Raw genomic sequence first — 23,080 nt, 5'->3', positions numbered from 1 at the left:
GGCAGCGCACAATTACGGCCGGATGTGATAAGCTTGGATTCGAACCAGGGACTGTAGTGACACCTCTTGCACTGAGATGCTGCGCCACTCGGGAGCAATATTGGAATACGAAGTGTGTTACTCAGTGATGTGTTGTATTCAGGAGAAAAATATATATTTTCTTTGCCACATTTTTGCAGTATTAGTTTAGTGGCTTATTGCAAACAGGATGCATGTTTTAGATGATTTTTATTCTGTACAGGCTTCCTTTTCTCTCTGTCAGTTAGGTTAGTATTGTGGAGTAACTACAATGTTGTTAATCCATCCTCAGTTCTATCACAGCCATTCACCTCTAACTGTTTTAAAGTCACCATTGGCCTCATGGTGAAATCTCTGAGCGGTTTCCTTCCTCTCCGGCAACAGAGTATTGATACATCACCCAAAGCATAATTGATAACTTCACCATGATCAGAGGGACGGACATTCAGTGTCCTTTCAGCTTTAAAAAAAAACTCATCTACCAATAGGTCAAATCCAGTGAGGGAGGCATTGGAAAACCTCCCTGGTCTTTGTGGTTGAATCTGTGTTTGAAATTCAATTCATGAATGAGGGACCTTACAGATAATTGTATGTGTGGGGTATAGAGATAGGGTAGTCATTCAAAAATCATGTTAATCACTATTGCACACAGAGTGAGTCCATGCAACTTATTTAGGCTTGCCATAATAAAGAGGTTGAATACTTATTGACTCAAGACATTTCAGCTTTAATTGTTAAATAATTTGTAAAATAAATAAATAATAATCTACATTATGGGGTATTGTGTGTAGATCAGTGACACAATCTCAATTTAATCAATTTTAAATTCAGGCTGCAACAACTAAATGTGTAAAAAGTCAAGGGGTGTGAATCGTTCTTGAAGGATCGAATCCCTGAGCTGACAAGATACAAATCTGTTGTTCTGCCCCTGAGCAAGGCAGTTAATTAACCGCCAACAAAAACTGCTCCCCGGGCACCGATGACATGGAGGTCGATTAAGGCAGCTCCGCACACCTCTCTGATTCAGAGGGGTTGGGTTAAATGCGGAAGACACATTTCAGTTGAAGGCATTCAGTTGTACAACTGACTAGGTATCCCACTTCCCTTTCAGTCAAATTACATTTTATTTTTTAAAGTTATACGAATGTTGAATTTTTACAAATGATCCCTGTCTTGCTATCCTTTCCCTTCTCAAAAGTCATTGAACATGTTAAACATGCGCGACATACAGCTTAAGCAAAGTAAAGCAACATTGGCTTGCTTGTCCTGTTTGCCTCGTGAGTCATGACTCCTGACCCGGACATCTTCTCAGCAACAGAATAAGGAACAGCAACATATCTCATTGAGAGATGAGATCAAGGAGATGGGTTTTTCCCTAACATGTGACATTTGAAATGTGTGACATGTATTATGGTGAACAGTATGACTGTGACATTGTGAAACTGTGGGTTGAAGAGGATGTGGGGTGGTTTAAATGGAAGATTTACTAGCATGATCTACCATGACAGGCTCTCAAGACATGCCATAGACACAGTAAGGATTAGCTGCTGCACTCCACTCACCAGCCGCTACAGCTGACCACATGACAAAGAACATCCCAACTGCGATCCTCTTGAGGGAGGAGGGCAGCAGGCCTCTGCGTTTGAGGATGGGGTCCACCACTTTGTCCTTAAGGGGGATCAGCATGAGAATAAGCACTGCGTCGAACATTGTCAGCCAGGCGGCAGGGAAGCGGAATGTGATCTGTCAGGAATCCAGAAAAAGACAAACATGAGAAACTATTTACAAGAAGTGCACAAGACATGGAAAACAATACAGAGAATGTCAGTGCACTCCTGTCCAGTTCCTCAGGGGTGAGGGAGTGATGTGCTGATGGCCTTGACACCGTGTTGTCGCCCTCAGCTGGACAGAACTAAAACTGAACCAAAACTCAAGTTAAATAAATATATTCAAATAAAAAAATGAAAGTATAATTTACATTTCACAAAATCTATTGCACACAAAGTAAATCTGGTAAGACCATCTAAAGAACAATTAATCATGTATTAGAATAATTCAGAGTTACGTGGGTAACATTGTCCCAGCAGCAGGTATGTTAGGGTGAAATGATAAACAGACTGTTGCAATTAGCATTAGCAAAAGACACGAGATGGAGAAATTATTATCATCATCATCAAGAAGTCCATTGGCAGAACATTCTTAAAAATTATACATACCGGTACAAATACACTGGATAACAAATGAATCAACATGGAAAACAAAATGTTTTATTTGAAACGTAGCCTACAATTGATAGAAAATGCTACAGGACACGGCAAGGCGTAGTCCTTATTTATTTCAATTGCAATTCAAATGTTAAGTGCCTCCTAAACATCTCTAGTTTTAAACATCTGACGGTCCCGTTTATTCCCTGATTGAATTTACATTTCTTAGACTAACCGCTGGTAATTTATACATTGTATATAAGGTTTGAGAGTATGTCTGCCCCCCCTCATTATCATATCCAAAACATGAAAGTGTGCTAAGTATTTGCACCCAGGTGAGTCTATTTTGATTGGCAGAGGTGCCCCAGTAGCCACGACTCAGTAGCGACCAGAGGGGGAGCACATTAACATCGGTAAGTGTTAATTAAGCAGAAAAACTGCCCAGACAGTGGAATGGCTCTTCATCCTGCAGCTACTCTTCCCTTGGACTGAGTATGCAGAGAAGTGACCCTAAAAACACAGGTGGACCAAACTTTTGAGAGTGTTGGTTTTTACTCAAGAAGTCTCTGCACTTTGGAAGACTAGGATTAATGAAATAATTACTTATTACACTTTTGGACATTTCTGCCCATTACCTTACAATGTACAATTGTCAAGAAAGTAATTGAACAAGAAAGAATACACATAACTGCCTCTACTGTACCCATGTGGCCTTGCCTCAACACTTACACATTAAAACTAACTGGGAGGGGAAAATACCATAAAACTAAATTATTTATTTATTATTCTGGCCATTTCCGCTTTGATGTCTTCACTGCTTGCCTTTGCTTTGCCAAGCTTATCCTGCCTACCTGCTCTCAGCTATCATCAGAGTAGGATATGATTTCCTGAAAAAATATATTCTCTGTAAATTAAAGCTCAAATGTATCTCCAGAATTAAAGGCGCACAACATCACTGTGGTAAAGATATCTAATCTCACTTCCATTTTCAATTTGATGACAGCTTAGAGTATGGTAAAAAGCACTTCCTTTTTTTGGAAACAGAAATACTACATGCTGAGAATGAAAATAAGCAATAACATTTCCTGTTTAAGTAATACTTGAATGTAAAGACCATTTCATAAAATCACTTGCTGAGAAATGGCCATTTCACCTGAAAGCCGTTTTGACAGATGGTATTGAAAAACAAATGAAAAACAGAATAAGTGGCATGTGTTTGCTCTTTTTAGATCTGAAAAAAAAAGGGGCAACCTGCAGTTGCTACATACATTTTTGGACATAAAAATTAATACGTACCCATTGAATCTTGAAGAATATAACTTATACATGCCTCATGAGCTTAGTTCAACAGTCGTACCCCATCAGAACAGAAAATATAGGACTATTTGTCTCCAATGTTTGTAAACAAAGCAAAAGTAAACAAACACTATTGCCTCAAAACATGGTTAAAACTATAGTGTTGCTATCATGCATGGTCAGTCCTTGCATCCATAGCTCCGTCTATGAATTTGAGAGTGGTTACATTTCTCAAGCCCCATCCCTCGACTTTTTACCGAAACAGTAGCAGGGAGGGGTTTTGTTAGTGTTTCAACTGCGGATTTCCCCCTTTAAGATGGTGGATGTTTTAACACCATAGAATGTGTGGTTAACGAGAAAGTGTTTCAGTTCACATTTTACTCTACATACTTCCCTTACCACCCTATGCATGTGTATGTTCAAATGCCTGACAGACTTTGAATCTAAAAGTAGCAACAAACCCAAACAGGTGCTAGTCTCTTACCCATTTCTAGTCAAAGTATGTGATGTGGATTAACCAAACACTTCACATAAGCTACTCCCTGGGAGATAATGGGACACACACTACAACAGAAGATATATGGCCTTGTCTAGTCAGAGGCATCACCCAGGAAAAAAAATGTCTGACCGAAGCACAAGAGACAACGGAAAACCAGGGTGTTTATCTGTGATTAGGGAGTGGGTCAAACTTTTGATTTAATCCTCAGGGGTTTAGCAACCTTGACTGCTTCCAGCTGTTGACTCTGATGCTTTTTCACTGGCCTACTGACTCATCTCTACAGGGAAACTAATCCTTCCCATTCTAAATCAGGTTAGACAGAGACAGCCAACTGGACCTGTGGGGCTCTCTGCCAACAAACAAAACGTGATATTTAACCTTCAAGTCTGAGTAATGCCCAAAATGTGACAGACCATGCTTTCTAGCATTTGGTCAGAGCAACATTGACCACCCACTGGGCAATAACTGGTTGAATCAATGTTGTTTCCACGTCATTTCAACAAAACAATTAAATATGATGCCGTTGAATCAACGTGGAAAACTGATTGGATTTGCAAAAAGTCGTCAACGGAAGGGATTCTGTCTTTTTTTCACCTAACTTTTAACCTAGATCCAATGACATGGTGAATGTTGTTGCTGATTTCACATTAGTTGACAATTCAACTAAATGTAAATCAAAACTAGATATTGAAATTACATCTCTGCCTAGTGGGAATAATCATAGCACACATGCAGGCAAATCAGCTGGGGTTCAATTTGAGTTTACCTGGAGGGTTCCGTCACTACTGTTGGTGCCTGTACTGGTGTCAGGAATCCTTAGATGTAGGCTCTGGAGGAAATATGTTGTCTGCATCTACAGAACAGTGAAAAGAACATTCCTATTTCTTAACTGATGCCATTTTGCCTGCAAAAACACTGAAAAAAAACAAAAACACTGTGCAAAAACACTGTGGTCCCGTGTGGCTCAGTTGGTAGAGCATGGCGCTTGCAACGCCAGGGTTGTGGGTTCAATTCCCACGGGGGGACCAGGGTTCAATTCCCACGGGGGGACCAGGATAAATATGTATGAACTTTCCAATTTGTAAGTCGCTCTGGATAAGAGCGTCTGCTAAATGACTTAAATGTAATGTAAATGTAAAAACCCTACTGTACTTGATCCTAATGTAATTAACGTTGCTTAGATCTATGAAAACAAAAGGAGGGGAATAGATAAATCTCTCACCTGAAAGTATACAGTCCAGTATGGGATAAGAGCAAAGAACACCGGGAGAACTTTAAGCATTGCTTTCACCTCCTCCACCTTCTCCTCTGGGAATCTCCCTCCATATGTCACCTTGGCACCGTCCAGCATGGTCGGTTTAGCCCTTAACAAGAGAAGAAATACAACACATTTTAACAACTTTAAAAGACATACAAATTTGCTACTGCATGTTTTGATAAGGGCCGTACAATTTAGTAAATATCCCATAAACTAACTCAGCTACAATTCAACTAAATTCTGGAGTTACGAGACTTAATTAGGACTTTTTTGTGAATGTCTCTCCTTTAAAATAACAGCACTTCTAGTGAAAGGGCAGAAATGTTATACTAAAGCCTATAATCCCCATCTCTGGATAAAAAGCCTTAATAAGGAATTCTTGAAAGGCTGCAGGATTGACCAACTTAAAATATTCAATGTCAAGTTTTTGGACTGATAGTGCTACTTAGGTTCAAAGTCAAGCAACAGAACTTTGGAATAACTTTCCTCCACAACGAATGATGATGAATGCCAGGGAAAAAAATAAAAAAAACTTCTACAGTACAGGCTGAGGATCAAAGAAAAGTTTAACATAAAGGGCTACCAGCAAAACCTAGTGGTGCGATCTTGGACCAGAGAAGCACTATACCATACGCAAACACACACGCTTTTATCCAAAGCGACTTAGTCATTTCACATATGGGGGGTGCTGGGAATCGAACCCACAACCCTGGCGTTGCAAGCGCCATACTCTACTAACTGAGCCAAACAGGAGCACATATCCTTATTTTTTTAAATCCTAAAGTAGATTTGAAGATGTTTGCTATATTGTTTAGAGTAGTGGGTGTCCATCGAGATCAGAGAGAGCCCAGCCTCATTCACACCCTTGATCTAGCCCACATCCAGCTACTGATATAGTACTACTAAGTAAGAGCAACACAATGGTGATCTGGCTGGCCCCTCTTACCGTAGCAGGTTGGGCTCTTTGGGCTGTGCAGTGCAGCAGGCGTAACCCAGGATCTTGAACATATCAGTGAAGGCACTACCGTCAGCTGGCTTGTTGATGAAGACTGTGCGCCCCAGCAGGAACACCAGGAAGGAGACACCCAGGCACACAGCTGGGATGATGTACCCCAACTGGAAGTTGATGTTCTGCTGGATGTAAGCCACGCCACCTAGGGACAAGATGGCTCCTAGGTTGATGCACCAGTAGAACCAGTTGAAGAACCTGCGAGTGGCCTCTGGGCCACGATCTTTTACCTGTGAGGCAAAAGAGCTTGTCATGGCAACCAATATTATCATTCAACCGCTGCAATCCATCAGCATCCTTTAGAAAAAAAAACGAATTGCAGTATTATAATCAAACTCAATAGGCTAGACCTAAAATGGGCATGCATGGCCATCTAAAATAAACAGTAGGCCTAATCATAGGAAACATGTTGTTGTAAATCCCATCATTCACTGGCATTAAATAAGAATTTGTTCTTAACTGACTTGCCTAGTTAAATAAAGGTACAATTAAAATAAAATAAATTAGTGTATAACTACCATGTGATGCAGCCTACAGTGCTAATATATTCCTTCTATTCCATGCTTCAAAAAAGGGGAAGTAACCTTGTGAAAAGCAATAAGACTGTCCTCTAACTCATGAATAGGTTAATCTAATAATGTTTTGAAGATGAACAACTAATTCTACTCAATGGCATGACCATTTTACCCCAATATTACTTTTGTATCCCACATGAAACATTTAACAATCAAAATGAATGTGTCTAAACCAATCACACACTAAAAATGTGGCAAGCAAAAACAATTGAAAATCATATGACGATGGAATTGAAATCTGTGCTAATCAAAGTCACCACCTCTTTGAAAATTTTGGCCAGCCTGGTTTAGCTAGATTTGAATAACAATGACCCCTTTCAGATATTTCCCACTGAAATGGGCTTTCCTCCTTCATGACGGGTCTTAAAGGTAGGCCTAATACTTAATTTCAATGAGAAAAAGAAGTGACACATGTGAGTTTCGCTTCCTATGTTGATGGAAAATTACTCATCTAGCATTCTTCTCAGCCTTAGATGACTGGTGTGTTGACCTGATTGATGGCATTACCCAAATATAAACCTCATGATGCAAATTGCCAATGGCTACAACTAGCAGGGGTCTTGCGGATTGAGTGATCGTGGTAAACCTAGAGAGATGACAGGCATAGTACATCAACATTTTTCCTATTCCACGATTACCCTTTCAGTCCATATACAAGGCTGACCAAAGTAAGATCATGTTAGAACCTTTCAGGTGTTATAAATTAGGCTGTGTTAGACGGGATCGCATTAGCAACAGTGTTAAGCATAATACATTGAGCATTCATTAAGTTTTCATAAGAGATCTTAGATAGATTGCTTTGTTCAGTCATAAGATATACTGTACCTGGTCTGCCCCAAATGGAGTGATGTTTGATTTCACTGTTCCCACACCAAGGGCAATGAGAACAAGGGCAGTGTAGATCACTGGCCCACAGTAAGGTGCCCGTGTGGGGCAGGTCACATTGCTTGGAAGGGTACCGTTTGTGCTCAAACATTCAGCTGGTTGCACTGGAAATGCCATTTCATCACCACACAGGGTATTCTGGGAGTCTGTACTTGCGATAAAAGGGAAAAACAGTATGCCAAGAAAGTACAGGATCAAACTGCCAGCAATGGTCCAGAACTTTCCCAGATATGCATCAGCCAGCCAGCCACCAAATGGTGAGATCAGGTATGTAACCCCCATGAACATCAGTGGTGCCTGGCTGGCCTGAGTTCCCTCCCAATAAAATGGGCTACTGTTGAGGAAAAGGACCAGGTTGGAAGTGATGCCATAGAATGCCACTCGTTCCAATGATTCTGCCAGCAGAATAGTCGCACATGCCAGTCTTCTGCCCTGGAACACTGACACAGGCCTGTTCACAGTCACCGAGCTGCTGTCCAAAAGAGGGGTGCTCTCACTGGCATTCCTGCTGGCCATCTTCAGCTGACTTGTTGACTTAAAATGTTCACTGGAAAAACGTCAAACCTAAACAAAATGAACACGAGATGATAAAAAATACAACGATACTAGGCGTTATGTCGTTAAGATGTTGGAGAGACTACAACAGGGTGGTCCAGTTCAGTTTGAGAGATACTTGTTTTCTTAGATAGCTAAGTAAGACATGGAATATTAGCTAGCTTACAAAGTTTGGTGTGGTTCATGACATCGGCATGCTAGCTTTAGCACGATGATTCGCATCATAACACTGAGAAGTAGCATACAGTACCTTTAATGAATGACACACGGTCCAACGTCTGCCATTTAGCCTCCTATCTTAACAGTTTTCTTGCTCGACCTGACACAAAATCAATGTGTTCAGAAAAGAGAATATCTAGCAAGCTAGCTACTCGCGTAACGTTAACTGTAATGAAACTGACACTCACACTGCCTGTCACAGCACTGGCGCGTGACTGTCTGCTCCTTCAGCAGTCTAAATTGTGCTTTTTCCTGAATAACATAAACAGATTAAACAACTTCACATAACACTGCTGACAGTTTGAGCGACTGAGGCAGTCAATCCCTACATTTTACAAAGTTGTGATTCGTGCAGTTGTTGCGCTGTTTAGATGCACATCGTATTTTAGCCTAGATCCATTGGCCAGAATGGTAACATGCTTATAATCTATTGGTCGAAAAGGAAGCCATTCAATACTAACACTTCCTGCAGTGCTTGCAGTTCCTCTTTCTTTTGAGTAGAGAGTATCATGAATGTAGATCAGAGTACTCAAAATGGAATGAAACTGATTAATAAATATAGCCATATAAATAATTATATGGCTATATTGTTTAAAAAAAAATGGTCGCTAGGCTTTTTCTGGAGGGGCAAGAGAGAGAGCGTTCCTCGTTTCCAGGGGAACATTATGAAAGACGGACTGTCATTTGTAAACAGTCCCACGTGTGCCAAAGATGACGTAGCTCATGGTGTCAACAGGATGAGCTATAAACAGCCTGTAACTCAGGCAACTCCACACTAATTGAACATTATTTTTATATCTAACTTCTATTCAAATTGTAAATGTAGAGACAGCCCTGGGTGTAGCTATGAAATTGCTATTTCTTGCATGCCTCAGTCCAAAAACGGGAAACTGTACCACAGCCGAGAGAATAAGGTAACGTTAGCGAGATAGTTTTTGGGTTGTCTTGAAAATAAGGAAGTAACGTTAACGTGCTAGCTAGCTCACTGTCAGGAAAATGTGGATCATTAAATATTGGAAACCGGAGCTTAATTTACCTAGCATACAATAAGAAATCATAGCATGTTGGATCTGCAATACATGCCCAGTATTGGCCAATGATTCCCATTCAATGGTCAGTGCCAGAGCCATGTATTTATCGAAATGCACGACTCTGGTCAGTACCCACCTCACCTGTCATTGGTTATCAAATATATTGGCTAACATCAGCTGGATCAACGCTCCCATCGGGGAACCAGTCGTGATCAATCAAAAACATTAACACGTAGAGACTGATGTTAACATGAGAGGGGTTCGTTTCCGTAGAAATGTCAGTGCCGAACTGCCGATGAAGCGAACATAACAGAATACATGAATGAAAGTATTTTGTTGATTGGAGGTTGAATAAAATGGCGGAAGTGGATGCTGAGTTCAAATCAAGCAGCGAGTCGAGTAAAGTTGGTGAAGATGAATGTCTTAAATGGACAACCGTAGTTGCCGAAAACTGGATCTAAAAGGAAATTGTCTTAAATGAGAGTGGAGAATACGTCTATGAATGTTAATGATTCACATCTTCTTTGGATGCGTTTGTTGAGTAAGGATGCGTATGTGGGAAACCCGTTTGAGGTTTAAAATGGTGAAGTATACGCTGGGAAAAGTGTCAGAGTGACCAGGAGTGGTCTTATTTTGATTCATTGTATTTCTGAAGAACAGAGGAAGATTACAGTGGATCTCAAAATTATCCCGACAACAGAAGTTTTGTGCTTAGAACTTCGTAGTAGAGCACCTGTCAAAGGAGTCATCACAGGGTTGACTACAGATGTTCAGGTTGAATACCTGAAGAGAATTCCTGGTGTGGTTGGTGCCCGGCGTCTGACCTGCTGAGTGACTGGAGAAAAAAAAGAATGTCTCTGTCGGTCCTTTTGTTTTTATGATAAAGAGCATCTACCTATGCATGTTAAGCTTGGTTATGTAAGATGCGTTGTAAGAGCTTTTGTTCCCAAACTACTGCAGTGTAAGAACTGTAAAGGTTTTGGCAATGTTTCAAGTGTGTGTAGACGGATGGAGTATACTGAAAAACGTTGTGTAGAAGGACGACGGAGTTGCAATTGTGGTGGGGATCATGATCCCGAGTTCCTGGAGTGAAGGAGTTTGAGGTGGCAAAAGTTAGAGCGACCAATCAAATCTCCTATGCGGAGGCGATTAAAAGATTTGAGATAACAAGTAATCCTAGTGCACTAATCCTAGGTAGTGGGTCCACCACAGCCTGTTGTAAATGTTTGCTGTCAGTCAAAAGATACCCTGTGTTAAAAAGGAAGATTTTTGTGGCGTTCATTGCCACAGTTATAAACTGTATGGCTCAAGTCTCAAAGAAGTCTAAGAAACTGGACATTATTGTGGCTGCGGCAGAAATGTTTTTAGGACTTAAGAATTTTACATCTGAAGACTAGCAAAGGGTACTGGCGCCAGAAGACGGCCCGCCCGCCCTCCCAGGCTCCCCTTGAGCCTCTGTAGGGATCAGATCTGTTTATTTTTATAACAGTGAAGTTGTTTTATTTATTTTAAGTCATTTTTTTGCTAGTAGTTCCGTTTTTGGGGGGGGAATTCTGTTTCCATCCCGCACAGTAGGTGGTGGAATGCACATTTAAATGGTTGCCAATATACCATAGAAGAAGAAGTGCTCCCACCTAGCTAGCTATCCAGTTAACCTACACATCGAGATATAGCTATAGTGCTAGCTAATTGTAATCTACAATCTTTTAATTTCAGGGCACACATTGAATCAGCGGGTCACACCTGTGAGCTTCGAGATGCTGCGGATTTCAAGTCATCGGCAGAGGTGGCCAGTTTGATAGAACAGAAGCCACCCTTCGAGGGTGCTATTGCCATTCACCTGTTCAAAGGAGGCAGGCTCCTTCTAGGTGAAGCTACAGTACCTTCAGAAAGTATTCATATCCCTTGACTTATTCCACATTTTGTTGTGTTACAGCCTGATTTCTAAATCGATTACATCTATTTTTTTACACCCAATACCCCATAATAACAAAGTGACGACATGTTTTTAGAAATGTTTGCTTATTTATTGAAAATGAAATACAGAACCTCATTTACATCAGTATTCAAACCCCTTTGCTATGACACTTCAAATTGAGCTCAGATGCATCCCATTTCCTTTGATGATCCTTGAGATGCCACTACAATTTGATTGGAGTCCACCTGTGACTAGGGATGCACATTTTGGGGAATATTCAGAGGTCGAAACTTTCCGTGGGAATTAACGGCAATATATGTGAATTAACGGAAATGTATGCAAATTAATATTAATGCCATTTTAAATGTAGATGTGTTTTTTGCATTGGATATACAGTTGAAGTCGGAAGTTTACATACCGTAGCCAAATACATTTAAACTCAGTTTTTCACAATTCCTAACATTTAATCCTAGTAAGAATTCCCTGTCTTAAGTCAGTTAGGATCACCACTTTATTTTAAGAATGTGAAATGTCAGAATAATAGTAGAATAAATTATTTATTTCAGCTTTTATTTCTTTCATCACATTCCCAGTGGGTCAGAAGATTATATACACTCAATTAGTATTTGGTAGCATTGCCTTTAAATTGTTTAACTTGGGTCAAACGTTTCGGGTAGCTTTCCACAAGGTTCCCACAATAAGTTTGGGGAATGTTGGCCTATTCCTCCTGACAGAGCTGGTGTAGCTGAGTCAGGTTTGTAGGCCTCCTTGCTTGCACACGCTTTTTCAGTTCTGCCCACACATTTTCTATAGGATTGAGGTCAGGGCTTTGTGATGGCCACTCCAATACCTTGACTGTTGTCCTTAAGCCATTTTGTCACAACTTTGGAAGTATGCTTGGGGTCATTGTTCATTTGGAAGACCCATTTGCGACCAAGCTTTAACTTCCTGACTGATGTCTTGAGATGTTGCTTCAATATATCCACATAATTTCCTGCCTCATGATGCCATCTATTTTGTGAAGTGCACCAGTCCCTCCTGCAGCAAAGCATCCCCACAACATGATGCTGCCACCTCCGTGCTTCACGGTTGGTACGGTGTTCTTCGGCTTGCAAGCCTCCCCCTTTTTCCTCCAAACATTACAATGGTCTTTATGGCCAAACAGTTATATTTTTGTTTCATCAGACCAGAGGACATTTCTCCAAAAAGTACGATCGTTGTCTTTGTCCCCATGTGCAGTTGCAAACTGTCGTCTGGCTTTTTAATGGCGGTTTTGGAGCCGTGGCTTCTTCCTTGCTGAGCAGCCTTTCAGGTTATGTCGATATAGGACTCATTTTGCAGTGGATATAGATACTTTTGTGCCTGTTTCCTCCAGCATCTTCACAGGGTCCTTTGCTGTTGTTCTGGGAATGATTTGCACTTTTCGCACCAAAGTACGTTCATCTCTAGGAGACCGAACGCGTCTCCTTCCTGAGCGGTATGACGGCTGCGTGGTTCCATGTTATTTATACTTGCGTACTATTGTTTGTACAGAGGAACATGGTACCTTCAGGAATTTGGAAATTGCTCCCAAGGATGAACCAGACTTGTGGAGGACTATAATTATTTTTTCTGATGTCTTGACTGATTTCTTTTGATTTTCTTATGATGTCAATCCAAGAGGCACTGAGTTTGAAGGTAGGCCTTGAAATAAATCCACAGGTACACCTCCAATTGACTCAAATTATGTCAATTAGCCTATCAGAAGCGTCTAAAGCCATGACACAATTTTCTGGAATTTTCGAAGCTGTTTAAAGGCACAGTCAACTTAGTGTATGTAAACTTCTGACCTTCTGGATTTGTGATTCAGTGAATTATAAGTGAAATAATCTGTAAACAATTGTTTGGAAAAATTACTTGTGTCATGCACAAAGTAGATGTCCTAACCGACTTGCCAAAACTATAGTTTGTTAAAACAAGAAATGTGTGGAGTCGTTGAAAAACGAGTTTTAATGACTCCAACCTAAGTGTATGTAAACTTCCGACTTCAACTGTATTTACCATATCATATGGAGACAAACATACACCTTTTACCTTATCATAAGTAGACATAATTGCAAATTATTAAATCCTTCCAATATAAATTTTAAAAAACTATTTAGTTACGAATTGAACTTTAATGAAATTTTGAACTTTAATGAATATTGAATGATCCCCAATGATCCATTGCATCTCCAAAAAACGTTTTCAACATACATCTGTAAAATGATAGTCTAGAAACGAAAGCTTTGGTTGTCTTCCTCTCAGGCTTCAATGTCTTCTCCCTGAAGCTCCTCAATGTCCACCTCTTGAACATCAGACTCTATGAGGCCTCATCTTCACTGTCACTTTCCAACCTTGTTAAGGATGGCTTGTTGTCAGGCTCAAAATGCCTCATTTGCCCGGCTGGCCACCAATTTTTCAACCCTTGTATTGGTCACCCTGTTGCGTGCTTTGGTGTGTGTGTTCCCAAACAAGGACCATTTGCGCTTTGAGGCGGATGATGTTGGTGGGATTTGGAGGATGATGGAGGCAACAGGGGAAAGGGCCTCAGATCCACAATGTCCCTTCCACCAGATGGCTGATGAGATATGTTGGCATGACTGCCATATTCCATCTCCATCCCAAAGCCTTTGCTTGGAAGTGTACTTCGCCAGACTTCCAAGAACCTTTCCCTCATCCAGGCCAAGGTGGCGGGACACAGTAGTGATGACACCATAGGCTTTGTTGATCTCTGCACCAGACAGGATGCTCTTGCCAGTGTACTTGGGGTCCAACACGTACGCCTCAGGCAGAAGTCTTCATGCTTTTTGATGTATTTCAGAAATGTAGTTTCCTCTGCTTGGAGCAACAGTGAAGTGGGCAGGGCAGTACGGATTTCTTCTCTTACATCTGCAAGCAGAGTTTGAATGTCAGACAGGATGGCATTGTCTCCCTCAATCCGTGCAATGGCTACTGCTATAGGTTTCAGGAGTTTTTCAGGCTGCTTACCACTCTCTCCCAAAATACATAATCCAGGAGGATCCTCTTGATGGCGCTGTCCATATCGGCAGTCTGTGATATAGCCATTTCTTGGAGCGACTCCTTCCCCTCCAGCAGACTGTGAAACATGACAACAACAGTTGCTGGGCAGCTTCAATGTGGTGCTCTTATTCTTATCACTTTGCTTGGTGAGGTAGATTGCTGCTATAACTTGATGTACCTTCACATACCTAACCATTTCCTTGGCTCTCTTGTAGAGTGTATCCATTGTTTTCAGTGCCATGAAGTCATTGAGGAGCAGATTCAATGCATGAGCAGCACAGCCAATGGGTGTGATGTGAGTGTAGGAGTCATCCACTTTAGTCCAAGCAGCCTTCATTTTCGCAGCATTGTCTGTCACAGACTACCTTCTGTAGTCCAAGGTCATTGATGACTGCCTTCAGCTCATCTGCAATGGAGACCGGTGTGTTTTTTTTATCTTTATCTAGAATACTGGTTGAGGGGTGGAGATGATGTAGTTAATTTTTCCTTGCCCACGAACATTCGACCACCCATCAGAGATGATTGCAATAGTCTGCTTTCTCTATGATTTTCTTAACCTTCACTTGAACTCTGCATCCAGCAAATGAGTAGATAAAGCATGTCTGGTTGGAGGGGTGTGTGCTGGGCGAAGAACATTCAGAAATCTCTTCCAATACACATTGCCTGTGAGCATCAGAGGTGAACCAGTTGCATACACAGTTCGAGCAAGACATTCATCAGCATTTCTCTGACTTTGTTCCTCCATTGAGTCAAAAAAAAATCTGATTCCAGGAGGACCATGAGCTGTTGCTATCGATAAGGTGTCTGATTCATCATTTTCACCTCGAATGGAAGTAGAGGGACTTTTGTTCAGAGGTTGCTTGTTGTGAGTGCTGAGGGAACTTTATGCATTTGGCCAGATGATTCTGCATCTTCGTTGCATTCTTCACATGATTTGGCACAGTATTTGCAAATGTACACAGCTTTTCCTTCTACATTAGCTGCAGTGAAATGTCTCCACACATCTGATAGTGCCTGTGGCATTTTCCTGTAAAGATTAGAAGAAGAAAAAGTTTTAAAAACTACAATTCCATGTACAGATAAATAGTTAAGCAGTTAGATTAAACAACTCCTTTGGAAGATAAATGTTTTAAAATGAAACATGTATGGAAACAGGTGAATTAACACTCCTCGGTTATCAGGCTGAAGCAAACTAAAACCCACATGGTAGCAAAAACTAAATTGTTAACAAGTTAGAAATGATTTAAACACACACTGTAGGCTACAATTTACTAGTTAACAAAAAAATGATGTATCTCATTTAAAATATATTCACCCCACCCAGTATTGTAATCAAAACTTACCAGAAAGCATGTAGTCCTTGACTCAGACAGTGTAGTAGTGTGGGCTCAATAGCATCTCACTAGTGTGCAAGATCTTGAGAATCAGCTGTACATGTGATGGAAGAGTGCACAGCACATGTGATGGAAGAATGCACTGTGCATGCAGAGGGTTGCAATTCCATTGAATTGAGGATAGTTTCATCAAAATATGCCACAAGACCTAGAATTGCTTTATGTGTATCCCACGAAAAAGGTTCACTGTTAAAAGCAACATTTTTTGATGAATTTAAGGAAAATTCCCCAAATTCCCAAGCTTAACTTCCCATGGAAAATTTCCGGGAAAGTTTCTGACCCTTTGCAACGCTATCTGTGATCAATTGTTTGAATATGATTTAGAAACACACCTGTCACTGTTATAAGACTGGGAATATAATTATACACATCTACAATTGGTGCTTTTGTAATTTCGTCTGCACAAGGGATTCACTTTTTTGTTTTTTTTGTTTTAATTATTATCTCTTTTTTGCTGTTTGATCCACTAACAAAACGTGACTTTAAAGAGCGGGACTGTGGGTTTAGGTTTAAGACCGCACTCTCACAGACATACTGTGCGAAGAGAACATGTTCTATTTAGGCTTGTACCTCGTTTGGGGAGGTATTGTCTGGGATGGGAGGAGGGGGTGGGGGGAGGGGTTGAATTGTTCAGTTCTAATGTTGTCATTCTGTCTTTTTCGGGGGGGGTTTCTGTACTTTTTCCAAACATCTACCACCGTACATTATTACTCTGAGACAAGTTATTCTGGGGTTTTTGGGCGCTCATTGCTTTTCCATTCTATGCTCTAATGACAGGGTTGTATAACGGGAATGCCCAGAGGGGCCAAAACAATGCGATCAAGTACATTTTGTGGAACATCAAAGGGGTTAATAACCCAGTGAAGCGTAAGAGGGTGTTGACACACTTAAAGGGTTTGAATGCAAATGTTGCATTTCTACAAGAGACTCACTTGAGGACTGGTGAGCACTTTAGGATGCGTAGGGACTGGGTTGGTCAAGTGTTCCACTCTAACTTTCATAGTAAATCAAGAGGGGCTGCCATTTTGGTTGATAAAGCTACTCCCTTTGTAGCTTCTGAGGTTATCGCTGATCATAAGGGACGATACGTCATAGTAACCGGTAAACTATTTTCTACCCCTCTTGTTTTGGCTAGTGTTTTTGCTCCCAATTGGGATGACACAAGTTTCATTTTTTCCTTTTTGTCTGCTATACCCAATTTAGATTCTCATTTGTTGATTTTAGGGGGGGAAGTCCTCACGAACAACTACAGGCCCATCTAAATGTGCCCTACTTATTCAAGCCTTTCTTCAGAAATATGCCATGTTTGAGGCCTGGCGTTTCCTACATCCTACAGATAGACAGTATTCCTTTTATTCTCATGTTCATCAAACATACTCCCGGATTGATTACTTATTTTTGGACAAAAAACTTCTGCCTAACCTTCGGCAGTGTACTTACAAGAGGATTGTTATTTCTGACCATTCACAATTAGTGCTTGAACTAGAGTTTCCCCAGCGACCTCCTATGTGTTATCAATGACGTCTTAACCCCATTTTACTCTCAGATAAGGAGTTTGTCAATTTCATTTCTTCTGAAATCACCTTATTCCTAGAAACTAATTCAACACCAGGTATGTCCTGCTCTACCATATGGGAGTCTCTCAAAGCATACCTACGTGGCCAAATTATTTCTTATACAGCCAACCAAAACAGAGTTCGCTCTCAGCGACTTCGGGACCTGAGCGAATCCATTGCCACATTGGATGAGAAGTATGCTATGGTTCCTTCCTCTGATCTGCATAAAGAGCGCCAACTACTCCAATCTGAATTTGATGAGCTTTCTACCAGGCAAGCTGAACAGGTACTCTTGCGAGCTCGGTACAGAGTGTATGAACAAGGCGACAAGGCCAGCAAACTCCTTGCACATCAGATCCGTAAATCTGAGGCCTCACGTTTAATCCCACAAATAATGACCCCGTCTGGTGCCACCACAGTTATACATAAAGAGATCAATGATCAATTCAAACAATTTTACTCTGCGCTATACACCTCTGAATCCCCTCAAGACCCTTTGCTGATTGATTCCTTCTTTAATGGCCTGAATATGCCTTCAATTGATACAGACACCCATGACTGTCTAGAAGAAGAATTTACACCTGAGGAGATTGCAACAGCAGTGTCCGCAATGAAAAGTGGTAAATCACCGGGTCCGTATGGTTTTCCAACCGAATTTTACAGGACGTTTTCTGGTCTGCTTTGCCCATTCTTGTCTTGACTATTTGCAGAGTGCCTCAATACCTCAAAGCTACCGCCTAGTCTTTATCAGGCTTCAATTTCATTACTATTAAAGAAAAACAAAGACCCCCTGGAATGTGGATCCTATTGCCCAATCTCGCTTTTAAACTGTGATTACAAAATCCTAGCCAAGCTTTTAGCCATCCGTATGGAAGGCTCGCTGCACCAAGTAATACACTCTGACCAGACTGGCTTTGTGAGAAATAGGCATTTGTTTTTCAATATTAGGCGCCTTATGAATATACTGTACTCCCCAGCGTCGGAGGACCCAGAGGTGGTGGTCTCACTTGATGCAGAAAAAGCGTTTGACCGCGTTGAGTGGGATTACCTAACAGCTACCCTTTATAGATTTGGCTTTGGCCCCAAATTCATTGCGTGGATAAAGATTCTTTATTTTTCCCCCATGGCTTCGGTACGAACTAACAACTTGTCCTCTGACTATTTTCCCTTGCACCGCGGATCCAGACAGGGCTGTCCACTCTCCCCCTTGTTGTTTGCTTTGGCAATCGAACCTCTCGCCATTGCACTACGCTCTAATGATGCCATTCAAGGAATAATCAGGACGGGCTCAGAGCAGAAAGTCTCGCTATATGCGGATGATCTCCTTTTGTTTATCTCTAACCCTGATACCTCATTGCCACGCGACTTATCTGTTCTTAAAAGGTTTGGATCAATCTCAGGGTACAAGCTGGATCTAGGCAAGAGTGAGCTTTTTCCTGTAAACAAGGCTGCTTTAAAGTGCTCTTTTACAAGTTCTCAGTTTAGGATTGTCCAGGATCAATTCACCTACTTGGGAGTTAAAGTGACAAGGAAATATTCAAATCTGTTTCAGGAAAACTTGGTGGCTCTAGCAGACAGTTTGAAACAATCTTTTACTTTTTGGAATTTGCTACCTCTTTCTGTTATCGGAAGGATTAATGTCATTAAAATGAGTGTGCTGCCCAAATTTCTATATTTATTTCAATGTTTACCCATTTTTATTCCAAAATCTTTTTTTATTTCACTGGATCAAACATTCATGCATTTCATTTGGGATTGCAAGGTACCACGGATTGGTAGAAAACATTTACAGAAGCCTAAGTCATTGGGGGGTTTAGCTCTACCAAATTTTCAGACATACTATTGGGCTGCAAATTTCAGAGCCCTTCTGTACTAGCTGCAGACTGATCCTACTGGCCCTAGACCACTCTGGGTCCAGATGGAGTCTGAATCGTGTAAACCTGCTGCACTTTCTTCTGTGTTGTGCTCGTTTCTCCCAGTATCCCTAGGCAAAAGGTGTGTCAACCCAATTGTAAAGCAGTCTCTTAAAATTTGGAATCAGTTCCGTTTAGCCTTTGGCCTCCGAGGCTTTTCTCTCAGGCCCAATCAATCAGAACATTGTATTTCCTCCATCTTTGAATGATGGGGCTTTTGGCATCTGGCACTCACTAGGCCTCTCCTCACTAGCCCAATTATTATTTGATGATACATTTGCCTCTTTTGCTCAGCTACAGGAAAGGTTCAACCTCCCCCAATCCCACTTTTTCCGCTATCTCCCCATAGGCCTGCGAATACAGCTATAGAGAGCATCTTGGAGCTGAACAAGCTTCCTAGGGGCGCAATTTCAGATGTATATGCAATCATTCATGACTTACAGAACCCTTCTTTGGTGCCTTTAAAGACTCGATGGGAAAAGGATTTGGGGGAGGAACTTGGGGAAGACACCTGGGAATCTGTGCTGCGCAGGGTGCATTCGTCCTCTTTTAGCACTAGACACAGCCTCATTCAATTCAAGGTGGTTCACCGTATCCACTGGTCTGGGGCCAGACTTGGAAGAATATTCTCTGATTTTGATCCTACCTGTGTCAGATGTAAAATTGAACCAGCCACACTGTTGCATATGTTCTGGGGCTGTCATAAACTGGCCTTCTGCCTGGTGTGTTTAACTTGTCTAAAGTATGGTATCTTTGAAGCTATTTTTTTTTTTTATGTATTATTAGTATTTTTTTCTAGTTGAGTATATTATTTATATTGCTTTGTCTTGTCTGTGTGTGTAAAACTTAATAAACAGAGTTTTCAAGAAACACACCTGTCTATATAAGGTCTGACAGTTGACAGAGCCGAAACTAAACCAAACTATATCTCGGCGAATTGTCCATAAATCGTTGAGATAGAACTGTGATGAGGCATATATCTGGGGAAGGGTATAAAACAATTTCTAGTGTCGAAAGTTTCCAAGAGCACAGTGGTCTCCATCATTGGGAAATGGAAAAGATATGGAACTACACAGACTCTGCCTAAAGCTGGCCAACTAGGCAAGAAGGACCTTGGTTAGGGAACCCAATGACCACTCTGACAGAACTACAAAGTTCATTGGCTGAGATGGGAGAACCTGCCAGAAGGATAGCAGTCTCTACAGCACTTCACCAATCTGGAGTTTATGGGAGAGTTACCAGACGGAAGCCATTCCTGAGAAAAAGGCACATGACGGCACACCTGGACTTTGCAGAAAGACTCTGAGAGCATAAGGCATAAGATTATATGGTCTGACGAGACATAAATTGAACTCTTTGGCCTGAATGCAAAGCACTATGTCTGGAGAACCAGGAACAGCTCATCACCCATCTAACACCATCCCTACCGTGAATTATGGTGGTGGCAGCATCATGCTCAAATCAAATTTTATTTGTCACATGCTCCGACCTTACAGTGAAATGACCTTACAGTGAAATGCTTACTTACAAGCCCTTAACCAACAATGCAGTCTTAAGAAAATCCCTAAAAAAGTAAGAGATAAGGATAACAAATAATTAAAGAGCAGCAGAAAATAACAATAGTGGAGCTATATACGGGGGGCACTGTGTCGATGTAATTATGTACATGTAGGTAGAGTTATTAAAGTGGCTATGCATAGATAATAACAGAGAGTAGCAGCAGCGTGGGGGGGGGGGGGCAATGAAAATAGTCTGGGTAGCCATTTGATTAGCTGTTCAGGAGTCTTATGGCTTGGGGTAGAAACTGTTTAGAAGCCTCTTGTACCTAGACTTGGTGCTCCGGTACCGCTTGCTGTGCGGTAGCAGAGAGAACCAGGGTAGCTGGAGTCTTGGACAATTTTTAGGGCCTTCCTCTGACACCGCCTGGTATAGAGGTCCTGGATGGCAGGAAGCTTGGCTCCGGTGATGTACTGGGCCGTACGCACTACCCTCTGTAGTACCTTGCGGTCGGATGCCGAGCAGTTGCCATACCAGGCAGTGATGCAACCCATCAGGATGCTCTCGATGGTGCAGCTATAAAACCTTTTGAGGACCCATGCCAAATCTTTTCAGTCTCCTGAGGGGGAATAGGTTTTGTCGTGCCCTCTTCACAACTGTCTTGGTATGCTTGGACCATGTTAGTTTGTTGGTGATGTGCACACCAAGGAACTTGAAGCTCTCAACCTGCTCCACTACACCTCCTTTTTCTGTAGTCCACAATCATCTCCTTTTTCTTGATCACGTTGAGGGAGAGGTTGTTGTCCTTGCACCACACGGTCAGGTCTCTGACCTCCCTATAGGCTGTCTCGTCGTTGTCGGTAATCAGGCCTACCACTGTTGTGTCATCAGCAAATTGAATGATGTGGTTGGAGTCGTGCCTGGCCGTGCAGTCATGAGTGAACAGGGAGTACAGGAGGGGACTGAGCACGCACCCCTGAGGGGCCCCCGTGTAGAGGATCAGCATGGCGGATTTGTTGTTACTTACCCTTAGCACCTGGGGGCGGCCCATCAGGAAGTCCAAGAGGTGTTTAGTCCCAGGGTCCTTAGCTTATTGATGAGCTTTGAGGGCACTATGGTATTGAGCTGAGTTGTAGTCAGCGAATAGCATTCTCACATAGGTGTTGCTTTTGTCCAGGTGGGAAAGGGCAGTGTGTAGTGCAATAGAGATTGCATCATCTGTTGGTGCAGTATGCAAATTGGAGTGGGTCTAGGGTTTCTGGGATAATGGTGTTGTGAGCCATGACCTGCCTTTCAAAGCATTTCATGGCTGCAGACGTGAGTGCTACAGGTCGGTAGTCTATGTGGATGCTTTTCAGCAGCAGGGTCTGGGAGACTGGTAAGGTTAGGGGGAACAATGAATTAAGCCAAATACAGGCAAATCCTTGATGAGAACCTGCTTCTGAGTGCAAACAACCTTAGACTGGGCTAAAATGTATGTTCCAACAGGACATTGACCCCAAGCATACAGCCAAAGCAATGCTGGAATGGCTTCAGAACAAGAATGGGAAAGTCCTTGAGTGGCCAAGTCAAAGCCTGGACTTGAATCCCATTGAAAATATTTGGAAAGAGTTGAAGATTGCTGTTCACCGCCGCTCCCCATCTAACTTAACAGAGCTTGAGGAAATCTGCAAGGAAAAATGGGAGAAAATCCAAAATCCAGACATGCAAGGCTGATACAGACATAGTCAATTTGTCTCAAATCTCTAATCGCCGCCAAAGTTGCTTATACAAAGTATAAATTCGGGTTTGAATACTTATGTAAATTAGATATTTATGTATTTCATTTTCAATACATTTGCAAAAATGTAAACAAAAATAACTGTCATTATGGGGTATTGTGTGTGTTGAATTCTGTCTTTAACTACAAATATGAAATAAGTCGGTAATGAATACTTTCTGAAACCACTGTATATTTGCATCTTATCACCTTTTCTTATTCCCTTATTGATTCACCCTTTGTTTGAGGTGATTTGTACTGATAATGTCATTGATAGTAGCTTAACTAGCTAATAATAGAAGGATAAAGGTTCCAACTTTATCAACATCCCCCCTTTTATACCAGATACTCAAGTGCCCTTTGGAGTAGTCTTCGGAGGAACAGACATTAATGAAGATGTGAAAGTGGAGCAGAAGCGTGCAGTTATGGAGCAGGTGTTGCTGAAAGCCAGG

The 23,080-nt window shown here is 41.6% G+C and overlaps 2 protein-coding genes across 3 annotated transcripts in view; one reads left to right on the top strand and one right to left on the bottom strand.

Moving 5' to 3' along the window:
- The window catches only part of slc15a4 (solute carrier family 15 member 4), a 42,219-nt gene extending 33,402 nt beyond the window's left edge, over positions 1-8,817 (bottom strand). The window contains exons 1-6 of the mRNA XM_055886728.1: positions 8,550-8,817; positions 7,685-8,308; positions 6,222-6,514; positions 5,240-5,381; positions 4,784-4,870; positions 1,581-1,761 (exon numbers count right to left, since the gene is read on the bottom strand). Coding sequence (XP_055742703.1) covers positions 1,581-1,761; positions 4,784-4,870; positions 5,240-5,381; positions 6,222-6,514; positions 7,685-8,260 — 1,279 coding nt within the window. The 5' untranslated portion in view covers positions 8,261-8,308; positions 8,550-8,817. The remainder of the gene's footprint in view (positions 1-1,580; positions 1,762-4,783; positions 4,871-5,239; positions 5,382-6,221; positions 6,515-7,684; positions 8,309-8,549) is intronic.
- Positions 8,818-9,207: 390 nt separating this feature from the next.
- glt1d1 (glycosyltransferase 1 domain containing 1) overlaps positions 9,208-23,080 on the top strand; it is a 44,669-nt gene continuing 30,796 nt past the window's right edge. The window contains exons 1-3 of one of the 2 annotated variants that reach the window (XM_055886726.1): positions 9,208-9,432; positions 11,266-11,441; positions 22,974-23,079. In XM_055886726.1, coding sequence (XP_055742701.1) covers positions 9,365-9,432; positions 11,266-11,441; positions 22,974-23,079 — 350 coding nt within the window. In that variant the 5' untranslated portion in view covers positions 9,208-9,364. The remainder of the gene's footprint in view (positions 9,433-11,265; positions 11,442-22,973; position 23,080) is intronic. The other variant, XM_055886727.1, reaches the window with a different exon arrangement.

The sequence above is a fragment of the Salvelinus fontinalis genome, chromosome 28 (genome assembly GCF_029448725.1).
Source record: "Salvelinus fontinalis isolate EN_2023a chromosome 28, ASM2944872v1, whole genome shotgun sequence".
NCBI classification, from domain to species: Eukaryota; Metazoa; Chordata; class Actinopteri; order Salmoniformes; family Salmonidae; genus Salvelinus; species Salvelinus fontinalis.
The sequence above is the reverse complement of the archived record's forward strand: the minus strand, read 5'-3'. Positions and strand labels throughout refer to the sequence as shown.